We start from the raw sequence: 23,925 nt of genomic DNA, 5'->3' as shown, positions 1-23,925 counted from the left end.
GCCTCCACCGCCCCCGACAAGCCCCGACACCTTCGCAGTGTCCCCGCAGGGCAAGGAGGGCCAGGGCTGATCCTCCAGAGTGGGGACCTGCCCGCACCCCGCTGTCACCTGGGGCTCCAACACCTGGCGCGGGAGAGGCTCCCTGTGGCTCCTGCCATCCCCATGATCCCTGTGTCAACCCGTGGCCACAGCTCAGCCATCACTGGAGAAACAAACCCTCCGGCGCTGTGCTGCTGGCCCTGTCCCAAGCAGACGCCATCAGCTGGCCCCAAACTGTCCCCAGCACCAGTGGGGATGGCACTGCTGGCACCAGCCCCTCCCAGCACCAGCACCAGCTCTGGATTAGCTGGGCCCGGAGCCTGCTCTGATGGTGGTGGCTTTTGCAGCTCTCCGGGCTGGGAAGCTGCTGGAAAAGCTGTGCCTAAGGCCAGGAAGGTTTTGGGATGGGACTGGTGGCCCGGGGGCCGCGGGGCCACCCGCTCTGCCCAGCCACAGAGCAGCTCCCAGCGCAGCGGGCACAGCCCTCACCCACAACAAAGCCTTCCCAAAGTGCTGCAAAAAAGCAGGGAGCAGGGCAAGGAGAGGGGAGAAACAACTCCTGCCTGCCAGGACCATCCCTTCCCAACAGAGCCTGGGGCCACAGCTACCAAATTTGGGACAAAAAGCCCCCAACTGTGGCTGTTTGCTGATGGCACATGGGTGGCTGAGCCCCCCCTTTTCCACCCTCACCTCAAACTCGGGATGCTCAGAGTAAGCATGAAACACCTGGAGGGAAATCCAACACTATTTGAGGGAGGAGCCCAGGGGATTTGAGAGACAGGGAACCTGGCTGAGGAGCAGGAGCCCCTGGCAGGTGGGACACGACAGAACCCTTGAGACACCCACCACGGGAAGCACCAGCACAGGGCTGGGACAGGGGTGGGCAGGGACAAGTGTGCCAGGACATGCAGGAGCACAGGGAACCAGGGCAGCCCTCCCTGGAGCTGGGTGGAGCCCAGGTGTGGGGCGGAGGCTCAGCAAGCCCGGGCGTGTGGCCGGGCATCAAACAGGGCGCAGCCTCCTCCTCCTCCTTGCATGGAAACAGCACGGAATGCTGCTGCCCACTCCCACCCCAGAGAGGGGACCAAGGGACAAAGGCCAGCCTGGCTCCCATGCCCTGCATCCCTGTCCAGGTGTGGGGGTGATGGAGCAGAGGGAAATCTCAGCCAAGACATTGATTTTAATTTTTTAAGAATAAAAAAAAGACCAAACCAAACAGACAAAAACTTCCTGAAAACAGCTTCCTACCTCATAATTTCACAGAAATTAGCTTGGAAATGTCATCTGCCCGTACCTGCTCCAGGCTCTGCCTGTCCCACCCCAGCCCAGCCCCCCCCGGCACGGGCAGTGCCAGCCTCAGGGCTCTGCCCCCCACCCACAGAGTGTCCCCAGTGCCTGACCCCCCTCCCTCTGTGGGTCCTGGAAGGGGAACAGGAGGGTTTGGGCAGCCCCCGTGGGTTCTTAGCCCTCCCCAAAGCTCAGCTCCCCAGCCTGACACGGGGACGAGGTACTGGGTATTTCAGGGAGGGGCAGCGCAGGAAAGGAGCTGCAAAGCAATCCTGGATGTCACAATTCCACCTCCAGTGTCCCCAGCCTGGCACAGCCCTCCAGGACCCAGCAAAGCCCCCAGGACCCACCAGCACTAAGGAGTTAATGAATTCATTGCTGACTAAATTAGACCCTTAAGGACAAAACCACTGCCACCACCCTGGCCCTCCCCAGGGCTCCCCCTCCCCAGGAAAGCCACAGCAGGCGTGAGTGCCCCCGTGGTGGCATGGTGGCCGTGGTGGCAGGGGACAGGCAGGTGCCGGGGGTCAGGGGCTGCAGGCTGGGCTCGGCACTAATCCTTGGAGGGCTTCTTGCTGCGGGTGTTCCACATGCCGCGCTTGGAGTGGTAGTAGTGGTAAAAGTTCCTGAGGCGCAAGCGCTCCACCTCCAGCCCACTCTGGAGCACCCTGCAGATGGAGGGACAGGGCTCAGGGATGGATGGATAGGGCTCAGGGATGGATGGATAGAGGGATAGGGCTCAGGGGATGGATGGATGGATGGATGGATGGATGGATGGATGGATGGATGGATGGATGGATGGATGGATGGATGGAAAGGGCTCAGGGATGGATGGACAGACAAGGATCAGGGATGGAGGGAGAGGGCTCCCTGCAGATGGAGGAAAGAGGGATGCGGCTCAAGGGACAGAGGGATAAAGGGACAGGGCTCAGGGGATGGAGGAAGGAAGGGATGGGGTTCAAGAAATGGATGGACAGAGGGACAAAGCTCCGGATGGATGGACAGATGGACGTGGCCTTCCCAAAGGGAAGTTTTCCCCTTCACCACCCCATCATCGAGCCCCCAGCCAGCTTGATGGATGTGCCCAAATCCATGTGGCCAACCCTGCTCCCAGGGGTTTAGGGGCTGCAGGACCCCAGGCTCACCTGTCCAGGAGCTCCCAGTCCTCCCCGCCCCAGCGGTCCCGGAACTCCTCCGTGTTCATCCCTCCCACACGGTCAAAGTCCGACTTGTAGATGCCGAAGAGGCCGAAGCCATTCACCTCCCAGTAGCCTGGAGGGGGGGAGCAATGAGGTGAGGGGTGGGGGCACCCCCAAATGCCCATCTCATCCCCTTTGTGTTCTCCCCACCACCTGGGAGCCACGGGGATTCCCCATCCCAACCCCTCTTCCCAGCCATCCCCATCTGTGCCAGCTCCTGCAGAGGTGCACCAGGTGATGGCCTGGTTTTGGGGTGCTCCCAGCTGGAAAGGGGTCCCTGCTCACCGTTGGGCTCACGGGGGGAGCTGCCACAGCTCAGCCTCATGACAATGGGGGCGTAGGCCAGCTTCCCCTCCACGCAGTGCTTCCGGATGCTGTCCAGGATGTTGGCAGGGAAATGGATGTGCAGGTCACACAGGAACACGATGCTGTGCTCGTCCTGGGAGGGGACACACACACACATGGGTCAGGGGAATCAGAGAGGAAGAGCCCTGGGAGAGGAGCCACAGGCAGAGCTGGTCCCTGTCCTCACTCACCTCCACCATGTCCACACCGGCCTGGAGCCCGGCAGAGCGCTCGAAATTCCCTGTGCGCCGCAGGTACTGGAACCTGGGGACAGAGGACAGGGCAGGTAGCACTGGGGACAGACAGGGACAGCCAGGAGGGGACAGGAACAACCGGCATGGGGAAAGATGCCTTCCCAGGAAAGCCCAGGTGCTACAGCTCAAGCTGAGGGTCCCCCCCATAGAGTCAAGTTTCTGCACCCCCAAATCCACACGGAAAAGTAGTTTAAACCCTCAAAAATGAGGAGGAGGGAGGGGCAGCGAGGCAGGGGCTGTGCAGGTGGGGAAGGAGCAGCAGGCTGTGTGAGCACCTGTCCCAGGCAGGGAGCCCCCCAGACCCCGAGGCTGCAGGTGGGAGTTACCGGGGCAGCCGGGCTTCCCGCAGGGCCTTCTCCACATCCATGTCCTCGCTGTCAAAGTCCACCAGGATGACGTTGAAGTTGGCATCCCCCGTGGCCCCGTAGAGGCCGGCCATGTCCGAGATGAACTGCTGCACCCAGCGGGCCTGGTTCTTCACTGCCGGAGACACATGCCTCAGGCTCACAGGGGGGACCCTCAGCACCTCCCCCCAGCTCAACCAACCCCTTCTGAGGAGAGGTGACACCACCCCCATCCTGCTGGAGGCTGCTGAGGGAGCAGCACAGACCCCGGAGAGCCGCGTTCTGCTGTCACCTACCCGGCACCACGAAGTGCACCATGACGTCCTGCCTCCAGCTGAGCCGCAGCGGCCGGCACAGCACAGATTTTCCGTAGAGGATGCTCCAGGCACTGGGCTGGGGCTCGGTGGCCCCCAGGGCCAGCCCGTCGGGGTTGGCCTCGGCGCTGTCGTCCTGCTTGCCCTGGTGCAGGAGGACGTAGACGTACTCGGAGAGCCGCACCGTGCGCTGGCCCCGCTCCGCCAGCTCCAGCTCCAGCAGGTACCGGTTCCCCCGCGCCGTGTCCCGCCGCTTCTCCACGTTGATGATCCTCAGGAGGGTGTAGATCCTGCCGGGAAAAGAGAAGCCTTGAAATCGCCGCCATCCTGAGCTCTGCTCCCCGCGATCTGGGACCCACCCCCTCAAATTCCCGCCGGTGTTCCCGCTCCCTCCGTACCCCCCGTTCTTCTCGTTGAGCCTCTCCATGTACTGGGCCACCACGTCCACCACCTCGCTCTCGGCCAGCTGCAGGTTTCCCGACACGTTGCAGCGCAGGTCGTTCCAGTCGGAGCGCAGCAGCTCGAAGTCCACGGAGCTGACGCTGAACGTCCGCTGCCAGTTGATGGAGTCCTCCAGCCAGCCCTGCTGCAGCTCCCCCGCCTCGTAGGAATAGTCCGACACCTCTTCCTCCTCATCCTCCTCCTCCTCCTGGCCCTTTCCCTCCTGCTGCTGCGATGCCGTGGTTTCTGACACCTTCAGAAAGGATGTCACCCTCGTCCCCTCGGAGTGGGTGGCCTCGGATGAGTTGTAGCCGGCAGTGGCTGCTGTCCTGCCCGGAGCAGGGGTCGTGTCCTCGTGGCTGAAGAGCCCCTCGGTCCCCAGGGCCAGGAGGCCGGGCAGCACCCGCTGCTTGGGCGGCCGCTCCCACCTCCTGCCGTTCTTCCGCCTGGCAGGGTCCCTCTCCCTGGAGATGTTGCCCAGGAGCCAGGGGCTCCGGCGGCCGGGGAGGGCCCGGAGCTTGCTGGGGGCGATGGGATGCTTCTGCGGGGTCCTGGAGCGGAGGTGGACTCTCCTCACAAGCTTTGGATACAGGAAAATGCCGGGGAAGGCCGGCTCCTGGGCCGGGGCTTTGCGCTTCCCGGGCTGCAGCCGGGTCACGTAGACCTTCTCCTGGCTTTTCCGGGGCTTCTTGTCCTCGCTGGGAGCTGCTGGCCTGCTGGGACCTGGCGTTTTGGCTTTGCCACCAAAGATGGGCACAGAGAGGTGGGGCTGGAGGCCCAGGTGCTTTGGAGACGCTGCCGGCAGCCCCAGCTCATCCTCCTCAACCTCGTCCTGGGGCAGCCAATGGAGCGCCCGGCGAGGGCCCCGCTCTGGCGCAGGATCCCCCTGGAGGGCGGCCGGAGGGCTGGGGGTGCCCCACGTGCCCCCCAGCTGCCCAGGGGTGCCCCAGGTGGCCCCCAGCTGCCCGGGGGTGCCCGGCCCGGCCTGTGCCCGGCCCCGCTGCCGGCGGAAGCTGTAATAGTCCAGGTCATCTCCGTAAGCCCCGGTGACCGGCGCGGGATCCTTCCCTTTGGCTCTGGGTGCCGGCCCAAAGCTCCGCTCCTTGGCCTCATGAGGGGCGTCTGTGGGCTCAGGGCTGTCCACTCCTTCCTCTTCCTCCTCCTCGTCCTCCAGGAAATCTAGGGAGCGAAGGCAGAGATCAATACTCTGAGGCAGAGCCTGATCCCAGCAGGAGAGGAACCTGAGAGTGGCTGAGGTGAGGGATCAGAGCTGGGGCACCAGGGGATGCCCACCAGGGCTGGCAGCTCCAGTTGCTGCAACTTATCCCCACCTCAAATCTCAGCACCAATCCCCCTTCATCCAGGAGCAAACCGGCCTGCCAGAGCTTTGCCAGGCTGCAAATTGATCAAGGCAGGTTCTGAACAGCCTCTGGCTCCCCAGGAGCACCCCCAGGCTCCATGGACACCCCTAGACTCCACGCTGGGTCTGGTTCCTGCTGCCCACTGCCAAGGCCAACCCAAGAGATGCTGGAGGGAGAGCAAATCCCAATCCAGTGTCCTGCTTCCCACACCCCACATCAGCCTGTTGTCATGCCGAGCAGGATGCTCTGAGGGATGCTGCTCTGCACAGCCCAGCCCTCCTGCAGCCTCTGGCACGGCTGGAGTGACTCCAATGAGCCACAGCTCCGAGGGGATGAGCTGCCAGCAGCGGGGATGCCGGGAGCTCGGCCCCGTGCCCAGCCATGCCTCACTGTGACTCACTGTCAGGGCCAAGGAAGAGAAACGCTCGCTGCCGCGGATCCTCCTCCTCCTCATCCATCTTCATGTACTTGTAGAACCCAAACCTGGGGATGGAGAGGGAGGGTGAGGGCCTGGGAGAAGGGAGGAGTGAGGAGGTTCCCAAATCCAGGAGCGCTGCCAGCACTCAAGCTGCTGCATGCCCGGGAGATGGGGAAAGAGCCAGCCTGGGGTGGCCCTCCCATGGGAGACAGGGACACGTAGCTGAGGATGCATCATCTCAGCACTGCTGACATCAGCCCCCTCTGCACAGCACCCCAAAATCCCAGCCCCTAGTACCTACTTTTCCAGGTAGAGGGGGGACTCCCTGTAGAAGCACTTGTTCTCCGTCTCCATGTGAGTGAGGCGTGTGAAGTCGTTGGGATACACGAACGAGAGGTAGACCTGAGGGGTAAATGGTGCCGTGCCACCCCGAGGCGTTGGGGACCCGAGGCCACCACCAACACCAAAGTGACCCCCAGGACTTCAAACACAGGGATTTAACCCCAACTCTCCCAGGCTGAGCTGTGCAAGCTCAGCCCGACCCTCCAGCAAGGGATGCTTCCTGCTGGATTTTCCCCAGGTGGGAACATCCCTGCCCTGGGCTCTGCCATGTGCCCGTGGGAGCGTGGCCCTGTCCCCAGGGAGACACTTACGAACTGCAGGCCCTGGTAGCGGGCGATGGGGAAATCCTTCACCACGTAGGTGGGGCTGTAGGCACAGGGCACCAGCACGTTCTCCACGCGGGACGCCTCGATGGCAGGGGCTGTGGAGAAGCCCAGAGCATCCCAACGTGTTCCCACACACCCCAGCAAAGAGGCCTCCGCTCAAGAGATGGGCAGAGGCTGGCAGGGATGACCCAGGTGCCCACAGCAGCCCTTTTCCTCCCCCAAACCCCGCCAGGGATCAGCATGGATGCATCCTCGGGCACTCACTGAGGAAGAAGGTGTCCCTGGGGTCAGCCTTGAGCATGTCAGCCCCGTGCTCGTCCTGCTGGGCCTCCCAGAGGTGGCTCCCACTGTGGCTGGCCAAGGTCTGTGGGATGTGCTCCACATGGTTCATCTTCAGGGATGACTCATCTGTGGGACAGGGCTGGGCTGAGCCCCCAGGAACACCCTCCAAAGGGGCCTTTCCCAACCCCTCCTGCTCCCAGGGAAAGCAATATTGCCCTCCCAGCCACCTCAGAGACCCTGTGACTAATCAGCCTAATGATTATTGCATCCACTAATGAGGACAGGACGAGGGCACAGCTGATCCTAGCCAGGCCTCCTGCTCCGATTACCACAGCCTCAAAAAGGAGGGGATGCTCAGGGCTGTAACTCCCAAGGACACACAGGGGTTAAACCTTAGATGTCCTCCCTGCAGGTACCTGCAACACGAGGTGGTGTGCCTCCTACCAGTCATGAGGGTGGCATGTCACCCTTGGCCACCAATCAGCCCCCAGGAGGTCACCCTGCTCCTGTCACCTCAGCCATGCTCCCATGGGTGCTCCCTTCCCTGCTGCAGAGCCACAGGGAAGCAGGATCCCCCTTCCCAAGCCCCAGATTCTTCTTCTTGTAGCAGGGAAAGGCTTCCCAAATGTGTCCCTGCAGCTGGATGGGGTTGGGCTGAAGCCCCTGGAAAAGTCCAGAAGGAGGGAGGAAGGAGGAAAGGAAGGAGGGAAGGAAGGAGGGAAGGAAAGGGGAAGGAAAGGGGAAGGAAAGGGGAAGGAAAGGGGAGCTCTGCCTGCTGCTGGCAGCCCCCAGCAGGGAGGGGCTCCCCAGGGCTGACATGGCTTTGCCTCAGGGTGCTGCTGGGTCAGAGGGAGCCGGGAAGCAGGAAGGAGAAGCAGGAAGAGCCGGTGCTGAGGGACAGGGATTTATCTGCACATCATCCATCTCATGGGCACCTGCATCAGCACCACTGGCACCCCTCATCCCTCTTGTCCCCAGGGATGCTGCCTGCTGCCTGCCCCCTCCTGCTTATCGACACCTCCCAGAGCAGGAGTGATGGCCGCTCCCGCTCCGTGCGGAGCGCCGGGGCAGGGCCCATCCATCACAGCCTTCCCTGCTGCCAGGGCAGGGGCAGGAAGCAGAAGATCTATAGATTTAATTAAACCCTCTGCCATCCATCCCCGCTTCCACGACAGCTCCTCGTAACTCAGGGCCAGGCCCCAGAGCCAGAGGGGTCTTGGCAGGCAGGACAAGGCTGGAGCACCAGCAGAGCTGGGCTTCCACGCTGTGCTGATTCCACATCCCATTTTTAGCAGCATCTCATCTTGCTCCCAGCATCAATCCTACCTGCTGCAGCCCCTGCAGCCCTCCTTACACCAGGCAGAAATCCAGTGGGGGGATTCAGAGGCTGAGATGTCCCCCCAGGACCCAATTTCCTGGGGGTTCTGCTTTCCTTCCCATCTCTCCCAGCACGTGCAGCCCCTGGAGAGCCTGCTGGCTGTGGCACCTGGCCCTTACCTGTGTACAGCGAGATGTAGGAGGAGTCAATCACCTCAAACTTCAGGCTGGGGAGGAAAACTCGCCACTGGGAAAAAAATAAAAGCAGATGGGGAATGAGCAGGGGGGTGGCAGGGGTCAGGATGCAGCTGCCCAACCCCAGCACCCCAGGATGGGTCCTCCCTGTGCACAGCTCCCAGAAACTTCCCTGCAGAAGAGGAGCAAGAGAGAGGGCTGATCCTGCCCCATTTCCCACAGGGTTTGGGATTAAGAGGGATCTCTGCAGGGTTGGAGAGGGAAAGGCTCCTGTGGGTAGGAAACAGGCTGATGCTGGTTCCCTCTGGGACTGTCACAAGTCCTGTGACCAAAGGGCTCCTTTCCTCACTCCAGTGCTTTATAAAGAAGAGTTTGCCTTGATTTAAGAGGGTCCCCAGAGCTGCCTGCCCTGATTTAACTCCAGCATTTTAAAAGCCAGTCTGAAGCCCTTGTCGGGACAAGCCCTTCAATGCCCCCGGGGCAAGACACATCAGGGTCCTGCTTTTGTTGTGGATGCTGTTGTTGTCTCTCTCTTCACAGCTGAGAGGTTTTTCTGCAAGGCTGAAAGGCTTCACTCCTTCCCTCCAGCAAAAACATCCCATCTCAGAAACATCTCCCCCATCTATTTTGCTTTCCCCACTATTTGTTTTTGCCCAAAGAAACGCAGATCTTATCGGGATAGAGGGGATGGGGAGGAGAGAGGGAGGGAGGCAGCCAGCGAGGAAGGGGTGTAGCTGGCCTCCCTGATGCTTTCCTGGCACCAGTTTTATTCCAGTGATTAATGAGTTCTTGGGAGAAAGGAAACCTTTGCTAACGAGCCAACATCTTGCCCTCAGCCAGCCTGAGCCCCTGACACACGCTCCAGGCTTTGCCAGGGCTGTGCTGCCAAGGCAGGCAAGTTCAGATTCGAAACCCATGGTAATTCCAAGGGGGAAAACGAAGAAAACAGGGAATGGCTCCATCGTCAGGGCCACCTCTCTCTCAGGCTGCTGGAATGCAGCCTGCAAGGTGGGACCTGCCTGTCTGGGCTCTTCCTGCTCATGGGAGTCCATGGCAGGACCACCAGCAGGAAAGGAGAACACCACTCCGTGCATCCCAGTGCTGGAATGACCAGGGAAACAGTGACACTGACTTGTCCCCACTGGCAGCTGTGGGAGGGGGAAACCTGGCTTTGCTCCAGGATAAAACCCTAGGGGACACACATGGGAAAAGCCCTGGCACTGGCTCTCTGGTCCTGGAAGGAGCCTGGCATGGAGGGGTGGGCATTTACTCACCCCAACCTCCACGTGGTCCGAGCCCCGGTCATCCTGCTTGTGCAGCAGCTCGAAGTAGTAACGTCGGGAGGACATGAGGCTGCAGGGGAGGGGACACAGCTGTCAGAGCCCAGGGCCAGCCTGGGAATGCCTCCCTTCCTGCCCACGGGTGGGTAAAACCTTCCTGAGGCAAGGAAACAGGGAGCTGGGGAGGGTGTCTGCTCCCCATCCCACTGCTGAGGGCATTTGTGGGATTGGGGGGACATTGTGACATCCCTGGCCTCATCTCATCACCCACCCCTTCTAACCATGGATCTGGGGTCCAGCCCAGCCCCACGTGCCTTTTGGGAAAGGACCACAGCCCAGGGAGGTCAGAGGCAGCACCTGCACGTCCCAGACTCCATCCCCACGGGATGATCCCCACGGACACACGGACACACTCACCGCAGGGGCTTGGACACCTGCGAGCTGAACTTGGTGAACTCCCCCGGCGCCGTCCACTCGGTGCCCAGCTGGGAAGGAAGGAGGAGCATGAGAGCAGCAGGACACCACACCAAAGCCCACCAGCTCCCCGTTACAGGAATTAAACCCAGGGAAATCCAGGAATAAATATTAAATCTCCTGGTCTTTGCCAGCTCCAACCAAGAAGGGACCAAGGGGCTCCTTTGGAAGCCAAGCCAGGCCTGGCCAGGGAGGGGAGCAGGCTGAAACAGCCTGGCATTCCCAAAGGAGCAGAGAGGCAGGAGAGCTGCCCCCAGCACAGGCACACGTGGATCCCTGCCCCTGGAACAGGGCAAGGCAGAGGTGATGCCATACCTTGCCCACAAATGCAGCCAGTCGGGAATTGGAGGGACTGTCGTCAGAGCTGAGCCAGAACTCTGAGTTGTCATCTGATGCCACAGAAAACTGGAAATCCCCTGCAGAGAGCCATGGAGAGGGTCACCACGAGGGACACGGGGACTCTTGTGGTGTGGGATTGATCCTACTGCCTTGTGGTGAGATGGGGAACAGGGATGGGGCCACCCCAGACCTCATGTCATGGCTCTGTCCTGGATGGGATCAGGGCTTTGCCTCCCGTCAAAGCCACAGGAAAAAGGGGCTTTGCTCCAGAAGGACCCTCCTACCCAGGAGCCAGGATTTGGGGACCATCTCCAAGAGCCTTTCTGTGCTCCTGTGGCCAGGAAGGGGAAGGACACAGCGTCTCCACATTGCTGCGTGGGGGAAAAGGCCACGCTCCATCACTCACCATCCTTGAAGGGATGGATGTAGCCAAAAATCCTCAGCCCATAGTTCTTCCACTTGGGAGACACAGCCAGCTTCTTCACCGTGGTGCGGGTCTGCCGAGGAGACGGGCATGGATCACCTCCTCCATGGATCACATCCTCCATGGTACCCCAGCCTCCCACACCCACAGAGGGGGCCCATCATCACCCACCTCTCCTCCAGCTGGGAATCACCTCCCCAAGCCAAGCCCTGCAAGCCAAGCTCCCGAGGAGGAGCAGTGGGCACCCAGGGAAGGACGTGTGGACCCTCCCACCAGCCCCCAAGCTCCTGTCCCAGGACTCACATGGGGGAAGAGCGGGAAGTGGAGATTCTTCCTCAGGTGCCTCACGGCCCCGCCACACCAGTCCTCGAAGACGTGCAGGTTTGCCTTCCCTTTGTACTGTGGGAGAGGAGAGGGGGCTGAGTGGGGGCTCCTCCTCCTCCCCCATGCCCTCCCAGGCCACTGCCCACACCCACCTGCTCGTTCCAGGGCAAGGCCTGCTTGGTCAGGTTGAGTTTGGGGTGGGCGCTGGCTCGGCTGGAGCGCTGCTGGCCTCTGGAAAACCAGGCATCCACGTCCTGCCCGTCGCTCTGTGGAGGCACAAAGGGACAGAAGGGATGGGTGATCAGGGCCAGCACGTCCTGTGCTTGTGGGATGTCTCTGTGCACCCATGGCACAGGCTGCCCAGAGAAGCTGTGGCTGTCCCATCCCTGGAAAAGCTCAAGGCCAGGTTGGACAGGGCTCGGAGCAACCTGGGCTAGCCAAAGGTGTCCTTGCCCTTGGACAGGGCAGGGGCTGGAACTGGATGGGCTTTAAGATCCCTTCCAACCCCAAACCATTCCAGGATTCCACGATCTAAACACCTCATTCTGAGCCTTGCCTAACCAAGGCAAAAGATTTCACGGCTCAGGGCAAAGGAAAGCAGGAGGAGGCACAAAAATATTGGCAAGGTGTCCCAGGCAGCAGTTTCAAAATGTTCCAGCTAAACTTGTTTCCCTTCCTCTGCCAAAACTGCTCCAAAACAGTGAGTTTTCTGTTCATCCAAAATGTTTGGCCAGTCTTGGGGGCTGCTGGAATTTTGGGCTCTTTTTCTAAAAGCACAGAGGTAGCAGGATGCCTATCCACTCCCCCTCTTCCTTTAAAGGGGATTAGGTTAATCCCATTGCTTGTATCTCATAATTTAGAGATTAAGTGAGCATTTACCTGCCTCCAGCTCGCTGATGGGTGACAAGGAAGAGCCAGGTACTTCTGGGGCCCCTCCAGAGCATTCCCCTCTTCCTCAGCTTCCCCAGAGCATCATCCCCCTCTTCCTCCATTCCTCCAACCCCCAGGGCAGGCACGGCACTGTCACCACAGCACAGCCCATTTGGATGCACAGTGCCAGGGAAATAATTAGCAAACTGCCTAAACAAACTCATTAGAGCCCCGGAGGAGGGAGCAGTGCCCTTGGAAGACCTCAGGAGGAGGGAGGGTTTTGTGCCAGGCTCACTGGAAGGATTCTCCCTCCTCTCAGGAAAAGCCAGGATGCAATTCCTGCCGTGCCTTCTGTCCTTACCCAGCACCAGCCTGTGCCTCCTTTGTCCATCTGTCCCTTATTTCTGAGGAGTTGGGATAGGGCAGGGAATTCCCTGTGGCTTCCCCCTTCCTCCATCCCACCTGGCTGCCCTGCTAGGAGGCCTCTTGGTGACAACAGGCTGGACAGGGACAGCAGGGCCTTCAACAGGGGCTTGGTGACCTGCTGGACAGGGACAGCAGGGCCTTCAACAGGGGCTTGGTGACCTGCTGGACAGGGCACAGCAGGGTGTCCTGTGGCTACAATTCCAAGTGCCTCCTGCTTGGAGGTTCCACCTGGGGTTTAGTGGCTCTCCAGTCCAGGACAGAGCAGAACACACAAGAGCAGGTGGCTTTGCCCAGAACAGCAGGAATTGCAGAGTAGATGAAGCTGGGCCATGCCCAGGGAAGCTGTGACAGGGCACATGGAGCACAGTGTGGGATATGGGGGGGGGGGGGATATCCCACCCCGTTTCAATGGGATATTAGAGGGTTTTTCCACGGTGAGAGCTGCTGGGCAGAACCTGAGGCTCTGATGCACCCCCAAACCCTTGGATCCCCTCAGCTGGACGAGACCTGGAGCACTCTGCCCTCAGTGACCTCCCCAGGCCCCTCCTGCCCCGTTACCATGGGATCTTCCTCGCGGCTCTCGCTGGAATCCTCGGCTTTCCTGCGCCGTGCCGGGGCCGCCGGCCGCCTCCCGGGATCCGTCACCTCCCCCGGCCTCTCTCCATCTGCCAGGGAGCAGAGTGGGGTCATAGCACAGCCCCCCACCCTGCACCTCTCCTAGGGACACCCCTGTCCCCAGCACCGGGAAAGGGAGGTGCTGGCACTGGGGGACAGGGACACGGAAAGGGGGCCCTGGCTGCAATTCCCCTCATTCCATTTGCACTAAGCAGCTTTGCAGCAGCTCATCAGCAGCAGGTTTAATTACACCCCCCACAGCTCCCAGCCCTTTACATAAGAGATACTGGGATGAGCTGCTGGGGTCTTGCTCCCCTTCCATCCTCAGGGATGCATCCCTGCTTCCTGCCCCTCCAAATCCCAGCTCTCCCGAAGCATTCAACAGCTCTGCCAAGAGCACACCAGCCCCAAACCCCCCCAGACACCATCCCCTCAAACCATGTCCCTCTTCAAAATCACGCTCACATCAAAATCTTGTTCCCAGACCCATCAGCTTCGTTAATGTGCTGAGTTAATTATCCCCAACTTTTGACTCCCCTCTGCAGCTCCTTTTCCTTGGGCAGGCAATTTTAAACTACACCCACTTCTCCCAAAACAACAGTGCAGACCTGGAAAATGTTACTCTGGGGGGGGCATCCTCTTTTTCTGCCAGCCCCAAAACCCTGGGGGATCCACAGTTCAATCCAGAGTCAAGGGAAGCTCGAGGCAATGCTTGGAGAGGTGGGTGTCCAAGAACCACCTCCACAAACACCTGAGGCTCCCCAAAAACCAGCAATGAGGGGGAGCCCCAGGTGTGCTGAGCGGTGACCCCCCCCACCATGGGAATTGCAGGAAAGGGCTCACGGACCCATTCCCAAGGGTATGGAAAGATGTCCCTGTGCCTCCACACCCTCCTTCCCACCCCCAGCAACTCCTGGGGGCTCCCACTCCCCAGAATGGAACAGCCTCAGTGACTGCCAGGGCCAGGGAGGGGCTGGGGGTGCCCGGAGCCCCCCGCCTCCCACACCATTGGTATTCCAGCGGCCGCGCAGCCGGCGTCTCCTTGGAGATGGCAGCACAAATCCCATCCCCACGGCAGGGACAGGAAATTAAGCTCTAAAGCCCCTTCTTCTGCTCCCAGCCATTCTTCAGCCCCTGGCAGCCCCAGCTGGCTCCTGGCAGCTCCCCAGGCTGCTCCCTCCCCTCGCCCAGCCTCCTTCCCGCAGCCATCCTTCCCTCTTCCCAGGGCAGGAGGGTGATGGGAGCAGCGGCACACACGGACAGCGGCATTCCCACATTCCCAGCACTCTGATCTGAGCATCCATCACGGCCAGGAGGAGCTCAGCGTCCCCAGGGGACCTGCCCAGGGCTGGGAGTGGCTCTGTGGTACCTGCTCAGGGAGTCTCTCCCAGCCTTGGAGGAGATAAACCTGACTCCAGTGGGATCCTGTGGGATTTGCCATGGACAGAATTCCCTGGATGGCAACCTGAGCCAGCAGCATCCCTGGGATGGCTGGATGTGGCCATCCTGCTTCACTCTCCTCCATGTCAGGACTGTGAACTGGTGGGAGATTATTTGGGTAAAAACCAGGAATAAATCCAAGCTGGGCAGGCTCATCCTTGGAGCTCTCAGGTCCCAGAGCCACGAGCCCCCTGCTTGCTCCCCATCCCTTCCAAGGGGCTCCCACATCCAGGGAGGAGCAAAAGCATCAGCAACGCTCCAGAAAAGGCTTCTGGGCTTCCCTGGCAATTTAAATATTGGAAAGTGGCTTCTGGTCAGGCTGGGGGGACCTGGGAACTGGTGCCACAGGGATAAGGGGTGGGGATGGGCAGTGCCTGGTGCCAATGAGCATCCCTGCTCCCAAAAATCCCGAGTTCCTCGGTCCCAACCACAGCCCTGCGGGAGGAGCAGCTCAGAGGCAGAAGAAGAGGAAGAATGATTCCAGCTCCTCCCAGCATCCCAGCAGGATGCAGAGCAGCACTGCTGCGTCCATTCCCTCGGCCAGCCTCCCTCAAGGACCAGAGAGGGCAGGACAGGGACAGGGGAAGCTCTGAGGGCAAGCAGGGACCACTGCCAGTGGGCTGGGGATGCTCAGGGAAGGGAGGGAAGCACTCAAAGCTCTTCCCTGGAGCGACGTTGATGCTTTGGGAGCAGCGAGGAGGGGGCAGGAAGCACAAACCATGGCACAAAGCAGCTCTGAGTCACAGCAGCCTCCAGACAGGGAGCCAGGATCCTCATCCTAGGGAGGAGGCCACGGATACCAGGGACCCAGGCAGGGCACGGAGCGATGCCTCCCATGGGAGAAGCGTATCCCATTATCCCAGCCCTGTAACTCCGTTGGGAAGCACAGAGAGCCTTTCACATCCCACCTCCCTCCTCCTCCTCCCCAGCTCCAAACACAGCTCCTTTCTTCCAGGCAGGGGTTTCTCCTGGCCCTTTTCCAAGCCCTGCGACGTGGAGGGGGGGAGGTGACATTTAAACCCCGACACAGCTGCAGCAGAGGTGGTGGCGGTGCCTTCCTTAAACCCAAAGGTTCCATTCCCAAAATCTCCCCCTCGGGGCAGGAGCATCCCTGCAGGAGCCTCCTAACGAGATGTTGAGTAATTACAGTTAGCCAGAAAGGAATCAATACCAGAAATCCCCCTGTCAGTGCCACAGAAACACAGGACAGAAACCCCTGACAGAGGGTGGTGGCACGGGCTGGGTGACAGCCGGTGACACCAATGGGGATGAGGGAAATGGGGTTTGTGACCACCCTGGACACCCCTGCCCTGCCTCCCCCAGGCACTGCTGTCACTGCCTTGCAGAGGGAACTGGAGCAGCCAGGGGGGATTTCTGCTGCCTCCCCCATTCCCGTGCTGCTGTTTTCCCACTCCGTGGCTGCGCTCTCAGCTGGAGCCATGGAAATCGATGCGGAATCGCTCTGGCTGCTGATGGAGCTGCCATGAGACCACTCCAGCTGACAAACGCCCACCAGGAGAGGCAGCCCCGACACTTCCACGCTCATAATCAGCATCTCAAATCCTTCCCAGGATTGGACAGCTCCCAGACTCCCTGACTGTGCACCCAGTGCCCCTCAGCCCCACCTGCTCCAGCCCCAGGGAGAGCTGGAGCAGCTCCCACGAGAGCCTGCTCCATCCCAACAGGGATGATGCTCAACTCACAGCCCCCAGCACAAAGATTTGGCTTTCTGGGATGCAGCCTCTGGAGAAGGTCACGGTGAAATGCTGGGAATTTTAGGGTGCATTTCACCCCAGAAACATTCCAGCCTCTGAGCTCCACATTCCCTGTGGGGTCACCATCCCAGTTCCAGCCTCTTCCAGCAGCTGGCTCCCACCTGGCTCCTCACCCAGCCAGAATCCCTGTGTCCTGCCAGTGCCAAGGCCACTGACACCCCAGGAGGCTGCTCAGCCCTTCCAAAACAGCAGCTCTGGAGGGCCCCAGCTGCAGGCACGGGGAAGGGATGGAGGGGAGATCCAGGGCAGATTCCAAACACCAACACAAAGAGCTCCTGGTGCTTGGGAAAAGCCATCTCTCACCTCCCCTGGCTCCAAGGGACAGTTTTGGGGACCCTGCTGGTGCCAAGGGGGCCGGGTCACAGCCAGGCTGGGGACAGGTGCCACCCTGGGGTGCCACTTGTGCCTCTGAAGAGTCACATTTTTGATTCTGAAAAGCCCAAAACAGGTAGGTGCCAAAGTTTTCCCATTGGGCACCCCAGAGGAGCAGAGAATGAAGCCTGGGGCTGTCCAGGAAGGGATTCCCATGTGGAAAAAAGACCCCAGTGACACCCAAACCAGCCTTTCCCAGCAGGGATAGGAGAATGGGGTGATGCCAGCAGAAGAAAGAGCAGCTCCCAGCCCAGTCCCAAATCCCACTGCCCTTCATCTTCAAAGGGCTCTCTCATCCCCTTCCCTACCTGCTCCTGGCATCCCTGACAGAAAGGATGAGCCCCACAGCAGCTGCAGCATTCCAGGCTCCCAATTAAAATCAAAGGATCTGCAGAGATGGATCCCAGAGGGACACATTACCCCAAACCTTCTCCCTCCTGCTCTCCCCAAAGATGGGAGGCAGAAGAGCCAAGGACAGGACACGGAGCATCCATCCCACTGCTGCCTCGGGATCAGGGGGTTTGGGAGCCCTCTGGACCATGGCAGAGGGGTGACCCAGGCCATGCCATGTCCAGCAGGCAGAGAGAGCCCCACTCCATCCCTGACCTGGCTTTAGCCCCCTTGAGCACCCATCCCGTGCTGCCCCAATCCCCCAAAACCTCACTCCAGGCTAAACCCCAGCAAACCCCAAGCCCCAAATCCCCTCTGCCAGCCACTTCAGGGCGTTATTGTCTTTTTCTCCCAGTTCTTTTTTCCTTTTCCATCCTTTCCCCACCTGGCACATCCCCATTTCCACCCCATTGCCTCAGCGGGTTTCCAGCCGGGAGAGCTGGAAATGGCCTCATTATTTCCACTGAGGAATTCTGTGCTCAATTAGCCAGAGAAGGGTAATTATCTACTTGGAGAAGATGAGGAAAAGGGGGGGGGTGTTTTATCAGGGACCAGCCCAGCTCCCAGCCCAGCCCCTGGATGCTCCAGGTGTCACCAATGGCTGGGACATGGGGAACCCTGGGATAATCCCACTGGGATAATGCTCCCAGCCCCACCTGGCTGGGTCTCCCCCACTTTACCCCCCCCAAAACCGCCTAAAATCCTCATGCCCTGCACCTGCAGCCTTCAGAGCATCCAGCTACTCACTGACATCCTGTTTAATGAGTAATTAACCTTTTTCCTTGTTAATTAAGTGGGCAGCACCCCTGGCACAGAGAGACAGGTCCTGGCTCATGGTGGCCAAATCCAAAAGTCATCTCCAAGCTCCTTTTGGTGCACAGACCCTTGGGGTGATGCTCTTCCCCTAAACCCTTGCAACAAGTTTTTTTTTCCTTAATATGGTTTATTTTCTATGACCTATTTGGGATTTTTTGTTTTGTTTTTTTCACTCCATTCCATGTTTTTCCCCCTAAAACACTCCCTGCCTCTCCCACTCTGGCAGCAGCAGGATGAGGGTCCATCTGTGCATGGCCAAACCCTTCCCCAACCTCCATCCAACCCCTTTCCACCACCTCATGTCCAAAAAGGCCGAATGGGACCTAAACTCTGCCTTTCCCACACCTTCACCCGGGTTTTAGGACCCCACTGGAAAATCCCAGTGCAAGGAGCATCCCAGCTGTGTCCAGCTTTCCCTGGAGAATCCCCCACCTCAGCCAGGGAAGGTGCCTGTGTTCCCCACGACAAGGGGCAACATTTTCCCCTCCCAATGTACTTTCCCATCTCTCTCATCTCTCTCCCCACCTCCTAGAGACCCCATTCTCCCCTCATTCCCACTTTGCAGCCATTGCACCCCCTCCTTCCCACAGCAAAACCTCTGGAGCCTCCCGAGAGCCGGCCGGGATGCAGGGCACGCAGGGACAGCAGGGATGGGCACCTGGGAGCATCCCTGTGCATCCTGCCGCCAGCAAAACCGCGGCTCGCCCCTCACACCCGCGGGGACCCCGATCCATGGTGTTCCGAGGATGGGGACAGCGATCCCAAGCCAGGGTCCGGCCAAGGCCACCCAGACACGGCCGTCCCGAACAGCAGCGGGGCCAGGGGGAAGCACCTCGGGATGGTGGTGGGAATACAAGGAAACCCCACCCGGGAACACCGGGAAAACCGCCCCGGGAGCACCGGGCAGACCCTGCGGCTCTCCCGGCACGGAGGATCCCGCAGGGAGCCGGCAGCCCCCGCTGCCTCCCCTCCCTCCCTCCCAGCCTCATTTCCTGCCTCGCTCATTCCCATTATCCCGATTTCACCGTAAGGCCCAAAATTTTGCAGGCTCATGCTGCTGCTCCGCTCGGAAACTTTGGGTTTTCCAACCGGGAGGCTTTGCCAACCCCCGGGACCGCTGGGACCCCCTCGGGAAAGGCTTTCCCTCCTTCCACAGGCGCCACATCCCGGCCCCTTGGCGTTTTTTAGGACAAATTTTTTAGGCGAGGTCGGTCCCAGCGAGAACGCCACGGCTCAAGTTTCACCCGGCAAATATCGCGAGTGGCTTTGTGCCTCCCCGGGCTGCCCAGGCACATCTGGCCCGGGAAAACCGGGAGCGGCTGGACACGAACCGAGCCTCGGGGCACCTGTCCCTCCGGAGCATCCCGGAATCCATCCCGGCCGCTACCCGAGGGAGGGAGGCAGAAAAATGGAATTTTGTTTTTTTTTGTTTTGCAGTAGAGAAATACAGGCTGAGAAAGTGATGGGATGGGATGGGATGGGTTGGGAAAGGATGGGAACGTTGGGAAGGGATGGGAGAGAAGAGATTGTCCCTTCCAGCAGGGCGAGCGCCTATAAATGGCCTCTTTGTCATCTCAGCCAAGGCAGCGGGTGGAAAAATGAGGACGGAGCGGCTCGAGGGGGGACAATGAATGTCCCGGCCGGTTTGGGGGCCCTCCTGGCTGTCCCCTCCTCCCGAAGGTCCAACGCCGGGGCGCGGAGCCCACGGAGGGATCCCGCTCGCCCCAAACCCACGCGAGTGATGCGGGACAGAAGCGCAGCGCTGCAAAGGGGGGGTGCTCCGGGTCCCCAGCGTGGCAGGGGGACCCCCAAACCCCTCGGGGACCCCCGAACCCCAGGTGCTGTGAGAGCACAGTGCGGGGGGAGCCCCGGCGCTCCCTGGGGACCCCCAAACCCCAGATGCTCCAGTACCCCGGAGTGGCGGGGGAGACCCACCATCCCTTGGGGATCCCCAAAGCCCCCCGAGGCCCCGCTCCGAGGGCTGCCGGGGACCCCCTCGCCCCCGTTACCTTTGCCGTAGGCGAAGGGGAGGCGCAGGGCGCGGCCCTGGCGCACCAGGCTGATGTGTAGGTAGGTGAACCAGGCGGCCGAGGTGAGCAGCGCCAGCAGCAGCAGCAGCTTCAGCTGCTTCCGGAGCTTCTTCACCGGGAGCCGCGGCATCCTGCCGCCCGCATCGCCGCCGCCGCCGCCACCACCGCCGGGCTAACCCCGGCCCATGGGGCCCCCCGCCCGTCCAGCCCGCGCGCTCCGGGCCGGCCGCGGGGCGGCTGCGGCTCGTGGGGCCGGGGCTCGGTGCGGGGCTCGGCGGCCCCGGGCCCGCCGGTGCATCGCCCCCCCCCCGCGCCGCGCCCGCGGGGGGAATGAATGAGCGGGCGCTGCGCGCGGCCACGCCCCCGACCAGGAGCGACGGCCCTGCTGGCCAATCGCAGCGCGCCCGCCGCGGGCTCTCCGCCAATGGGCGCGCCGAGAGGGCGGGGCCTGCGGAGGCGCCGCGCGTCTCCACGCCAACGGTCCGGCAGCCCCAGGGGGCGCCGCGGGCGCGACCATGAGGGGCGCGGGGGAGAACCGAGCCACCGGGGCTGCCCCCGACCCTGCGCGGCTGGAGAGCGGGGCGGCGACGAGGCGGAACCGAACGGGGTATCCGCACCGAGGGGTCGGAGGGGTCGGCGCGATTAGTGACGGAGGCTTCGGCAGGGTCGCCCCCCGACCCCCCCCCCCGGGGCGTGGATGGTACGTTCCCGCCCGTCAGTGGCGGGGGCTGCAGCGCCCGGACCGGTCCGCAGGGGGGCGCTACCCGCAGGCACGGACCCCACCGGGATCGTCCCAGGAAGATGAGTGCGGGCATCCCCGGGATCAGGGGCGGGATCCCGGGATTATCCCGGGAAGATGAGTGCGGGGATCCCCGGGAGCATCCCCCCGTTGGGTGTGGGGATCCCATGGGGGGCAGCGACCCCCCCGACTCCCACTCGCTGCGAGTCCCATGGGGGCTGGATCCCCAGATCCTCCCTGCTGGGCGCCGGGATCGCCAGGATCCCCCCGGCTGGATGCAGAGACCCCGGGGTCACGGCTCTGTGCCCTCTGCTCAGCCCGGCCGCAGCTCGGTGCCCCGATCTGCTGGCTGGTTCTTCCCCCTGCAGCTCAGGGCTGGAAAATAACGGGACTTTTTCCCTCCTCTGCACTCCCACAGGTTGAGGCAGCGTCCCCGCCCTGCTGCGGCTCGGGCTAGGGGTGAAAGCACGGTAGAAATCAGTCATTAAAGGAAGAAACACACTCACGGCTGGGGAAACTAGAGGGCACCAATGCCCTGGGCTGCGATTCCAAGAAACCAAATCCCAATTTCCAGGGCGGGGCCATGCTCGTTCGGTTTATTTAATCGGAAACACTCCCGGAGTTGCCAGGAAAAGGTTCCAGGACAACGTATCCTGCGGATTCCGGCGCATTAACACAGCCCAAGCACACCGCAAAGCCTGAGAGCGGGATTCCTTTAAGGGCGTGCAGCCCGAGCTTTCCAGGGATCCCAAATGGCATCCCCAAAAAGTGGCACCCCCTGGCTTCAAGCCTGTGTTTGTGGGAGATGGAGGTGGGCTTGGGGCTCCAGCAGGATTTGGGGATTTCCCAGGGATTAGGGACAGAGAAAGAGTGGGAAAGAAGGGAAAAGAAAAAGGGGATAATGAAGGGGCTAAAGGAAAAAAGGGGAAATGAAGGGGGCAAAGAAAGGGGGGAAAGTGAGGAAAAAAAGAAAGGGGAAGGAAAGAACAGGGTGAGGAAAGAAGCAGGCAAAGAAGGGACAAAACAGGGGAAAAGGGAAGAAAGGGACAACACAGGTGGCAAAAAAAAAAGAAGGGAAAGAATGGAATAAAGGATGAAGGTAGGATGGGGGCAAAAAAAGGTGACAAGGAAAGGGACACTGAGACAAGGGGTAAAGAAAGAAAAGGGAAAGCAAACGGTGAAGCAAAAAGTGGGCAAAGAACAGGTAAAGGCGGAGGTAAGGAAGGAAGCCGGCAATAAAGGGGCAACAAAAGAAGCAGGAAAATGAGTAAAGAGAAGGATTAAGCAAGGAACGAGGAAAGGTGGCCCGGGCTTTCCCCGGCGCCGAGGAGGAGTCTCCTATGTCCTTACAGGGGCGTCCGGAGGGGCGGTCTATTCCCGCTCCGTCCGAAATCTCGAGGAAACGAAACCGCCGGCGCTGCGCCCGCCCCGCGGCGCCTCCACCTCCCGGAGCACCACGCGTTCACCAGGTGCCGCCACAGCTGTCCCCAAGCCCGAGCCATGCAGCCGCCACTTCCGCCCTACGAGGTGCTGCCGACCGAGGTGAGCATGGAGGAGATGCCCCGGAGCACCACGGTGATGGTGGAGGAGACGCAGCAGCAGCCGCCGCCGCCCCGGGACCACCTGGTGTGGTCCCTGTTCACCACCCTGTACGGGAACTTCTGCTGCCTCGGCCTCCTGGCGTTCGTCTTCTCCGTCAAGGTGGGGAGCCCGGGGGGACACCGCGGGTGGGGGCGGCCGCGGGGACACCCACCGAGCCCCGGAGCTCAGGGACACCCACCGAGCTCCCAGCCCGGGACGCCCCATGGACCCCACTGAGCTCCCGGTCCCAGGGTGACCCGTGGGCCCCACAAACCCCAGACCAGAGGGTGCCCCAGGGACCCCACAGAGTCCCCTCTTCATGGAGCACTGACCCCAGGGAGTCCCGGCTGGGAGCTCTGCAGACGGCCGGGCTTTGGGGCAGCGAGGGCAGTGGGCACCTCAGGGTACCCCCGGTGTTTTGGGGAGGGTGCAGCCCGGTCTGGCGCTTCCAGGACCTCTCTCACAGCTCTGAGCGCCCCGGGACACCCCCAACACCATCGCCCCTGACTCTGCCTCTGCCTGCCCCCAGTCCAGGGACCGCAAAGTGCTGGGTGACTACAGCGGGGCCCTGAGCTACGGCTCCACGGCCAAGTACCTGAACATCACAGCCCTGGTGATCAACATCTTCATTGTCGTCATTGTCATTGTCTTCGTCTCCCTGGCCATCGCCGGGGTCTTCAGCCACCGCCAACCCTACGGGTACAGCTACGGCCCCACTTAAGTGCCCTCCTTGCCCGTGGGTTGTGCTTCCCTCCCCGGCGCCAGCCCGGGGCTGGAGCCACAATCCATGACAATCCATGACAATCCACGACAATCCACCAATCCACGTGCCTCACCCGGAGCCTGCTGCTCTCCTGTCCCTCGTCCCTCCCCACCCGGAGCTTTTGTGGTGGCTGCCCTGGCTGGAGCCGTCTGGGGATGGACAAGGCGCCCCAGAGAGCAGCTGAGCACCCCAACCCTGCCACAGCCTGCTTGGAGCCCCAGCTGCCTCCTCAAAACAGTTCTGAGGAGAAGCGCCCAGTTCAGAGAAACCCTGCTCCCCTGAAATAAAAGTTTCTTTCACTTTTGCCGTGTCTTGGTTTTGTATCATTGAGGATGTGGTTTGGGGCTTGTTCTGCAGCAGCTTGGCAGGATGAGAAACAGGGTCAGCCTGTGGGATGTGCCTGGGGGAGGTGGTGTTTGAGGGTCCCCAGGACCAGGGGAGAGATGAGAATCTTGACTCCATATTTCAGAAGGCTGGGTTAATTATTTTATGATAAATATTATATTAAAAGAAAATTATATACTAAAACTATACAAAAAGAGAAAGGAGACATCAGAAGGCCAGCAAGGAAAGGAATGATAACAAAATCTTGTGACTGACCAGAGACACAACACAGCTAGACCTGTGACTGGTCATCAAGTAGAAACAATCAAGCGTGAGACCAATCAGAGGCACCTGCCACATTCCACAGCAGCAGATAATTATTGTTTACATTTCTTTTCTGAGGCTTCTCAGGAGAAAAATCCTAGCAAAAGGATTTTCATAAAATGTGTCAGAGACACCCGAGGGAGGTGGAAACCGTC

The 23,925-nt window shown here is 60.8% G+C and overlaps 2 protein-coding genes across 2 annotated transcripts; one reads left to right on the top strand and one right to left on the bottom strand.

Moving 5' to 3' along the window:
* Positions 1–1,201: 1,201 nt before the first annotated feature.
* B4GALNT4 (beta-1,4-N-acetyl-galactosaminyltransferase 4) lies at positions 1,202–20,365 on the bottom strand. Its single transcript, XM_071428156.1, has 20 exons — positions 20,019–20,365; positions 13,160–13,266; positions 11,458–11,571; positions 11,285–11,380; positions 10,964–11,054; positions 10,534–10,634; positions 10,162–10,229; positions 9,739–9,817; positions 8,450–8,516; positions 6,935–7,078; positions 6,656–6,765; positions 6,304–6,404; positions 5,985–6,067; positions 4,181–5,402; positions 3,765–4,072; positions 3,451–3,604; positions 3,062–3,134; positions 2,811–2,964; positions 2,472–2,598; positions 1,202–1,994 (listed from the first exon to the last, which is right to left on the bottom strand). The coding sequence occupies exons 1-20, from the start codon at positions 20,167–20,169 to the stop codon at positions 1,880–1,882; spliced, it is 3,465 nt and encodes a 1,154-aa protein (XP_071284257.1). The 5' UTR covers positions 20,170–20,365; the 3' UTR covers positions 1,202–1,879.
* Positions 20,366–21,239: 874 nt separating this feature from the next.
* LOC139590490 (interferon-induced transmembrane protein 2-like) lies at positions 21,240–23,426 on the top strand. Its single transcript, XM_071428155.1, has 3 exons — positions 21,240–21,589; positions 22,131–22,479; positions 22,889–23,426. The coding sequence occupies exons 1-3, from the start codon at positions 21,531–21,533 to the stop codon at positions 23,078–23,080; spliced, it is 600 nt and encodes a 199-aa protein (XP_071284256.1). The 5' UTR covers positions 21,240–21,530; the 3' UTR covers positions 23,081–23,426.
* The last annotated feature ends 499 nt before the right edge of the window (positions 23,427–23,925 follow it).

This window comes from Agelaius tricolor, unplaced genomic scaffold (assembly GCF_023055355.1).
Source record: "Agelaius tricolor isolate 1412-34295 unplaced genomic scaffold, bAgeTri1.0.p SCAF_5, whole genome shotgun sequence".
Lineage (NCBI taxonomy): Eukaryota > Metazoa > Chordata > Aves > Passeriformes > Icteridae > Agelaius > Agelaius tricolor.
This window is presented reverse-complemented; position numbering and strand designations above follow the sequence as displayed.

What these genes read in the sequence shown, in the direction of transcription:
- B4GALNT4 (XM_071428156.1), bottom strand. Translation starts at nt 20,169, where the DNA reads ATGCCGCGGCTCCCGGTGAAGAAGCTCCGGAAGCAGCTGAAGCTGCTG. An exon ending in CGGACCACGTGGAGGTTGGG is followed by an intron (nt 8,517 to 9,738) that starts GTGAGTAAATGC and finishes TTTTTTTCCCAG; the next exon opens with TGGCGAGTTTTCCTCCCCAG. An exon ending in CTCCCCCCGTGAGCCCAACG is followed by an intron (nt 2,599 to 2,810) that starts GTGAGCAGGGAC and finishes CCCCCCCTCCAG; the next exon opens with GCTACTGGGAGGTGAATGGC.
- LOC139590490 (XM_071428155.1), top strand. Translation starts at nt 21,531, where the DNA reads ATGGCATCCCCAAAAAGTGGCACCCCCTGGCTTCAAGCCTGTGTTTGT. An exon ending in TGTGTTTGTGGGAGATGGAG is followed by an intron (nt 21,590 to 22,130) that starts GTGGGCTTGGGG and finishes ATGTCCTTACAG; the next exon opens with GGGCGTCCGGAGGGGCGGTC. An exon ending in CGTTCGTCTTCTCCGTCAAG is followed by an intron (nt 22,480 to 22,888) that starts GTGGGGAGCCCG and finishes GCCTGCCCCCAG; the next exon opens with TCCAGGGACCGCAAAGTGCT.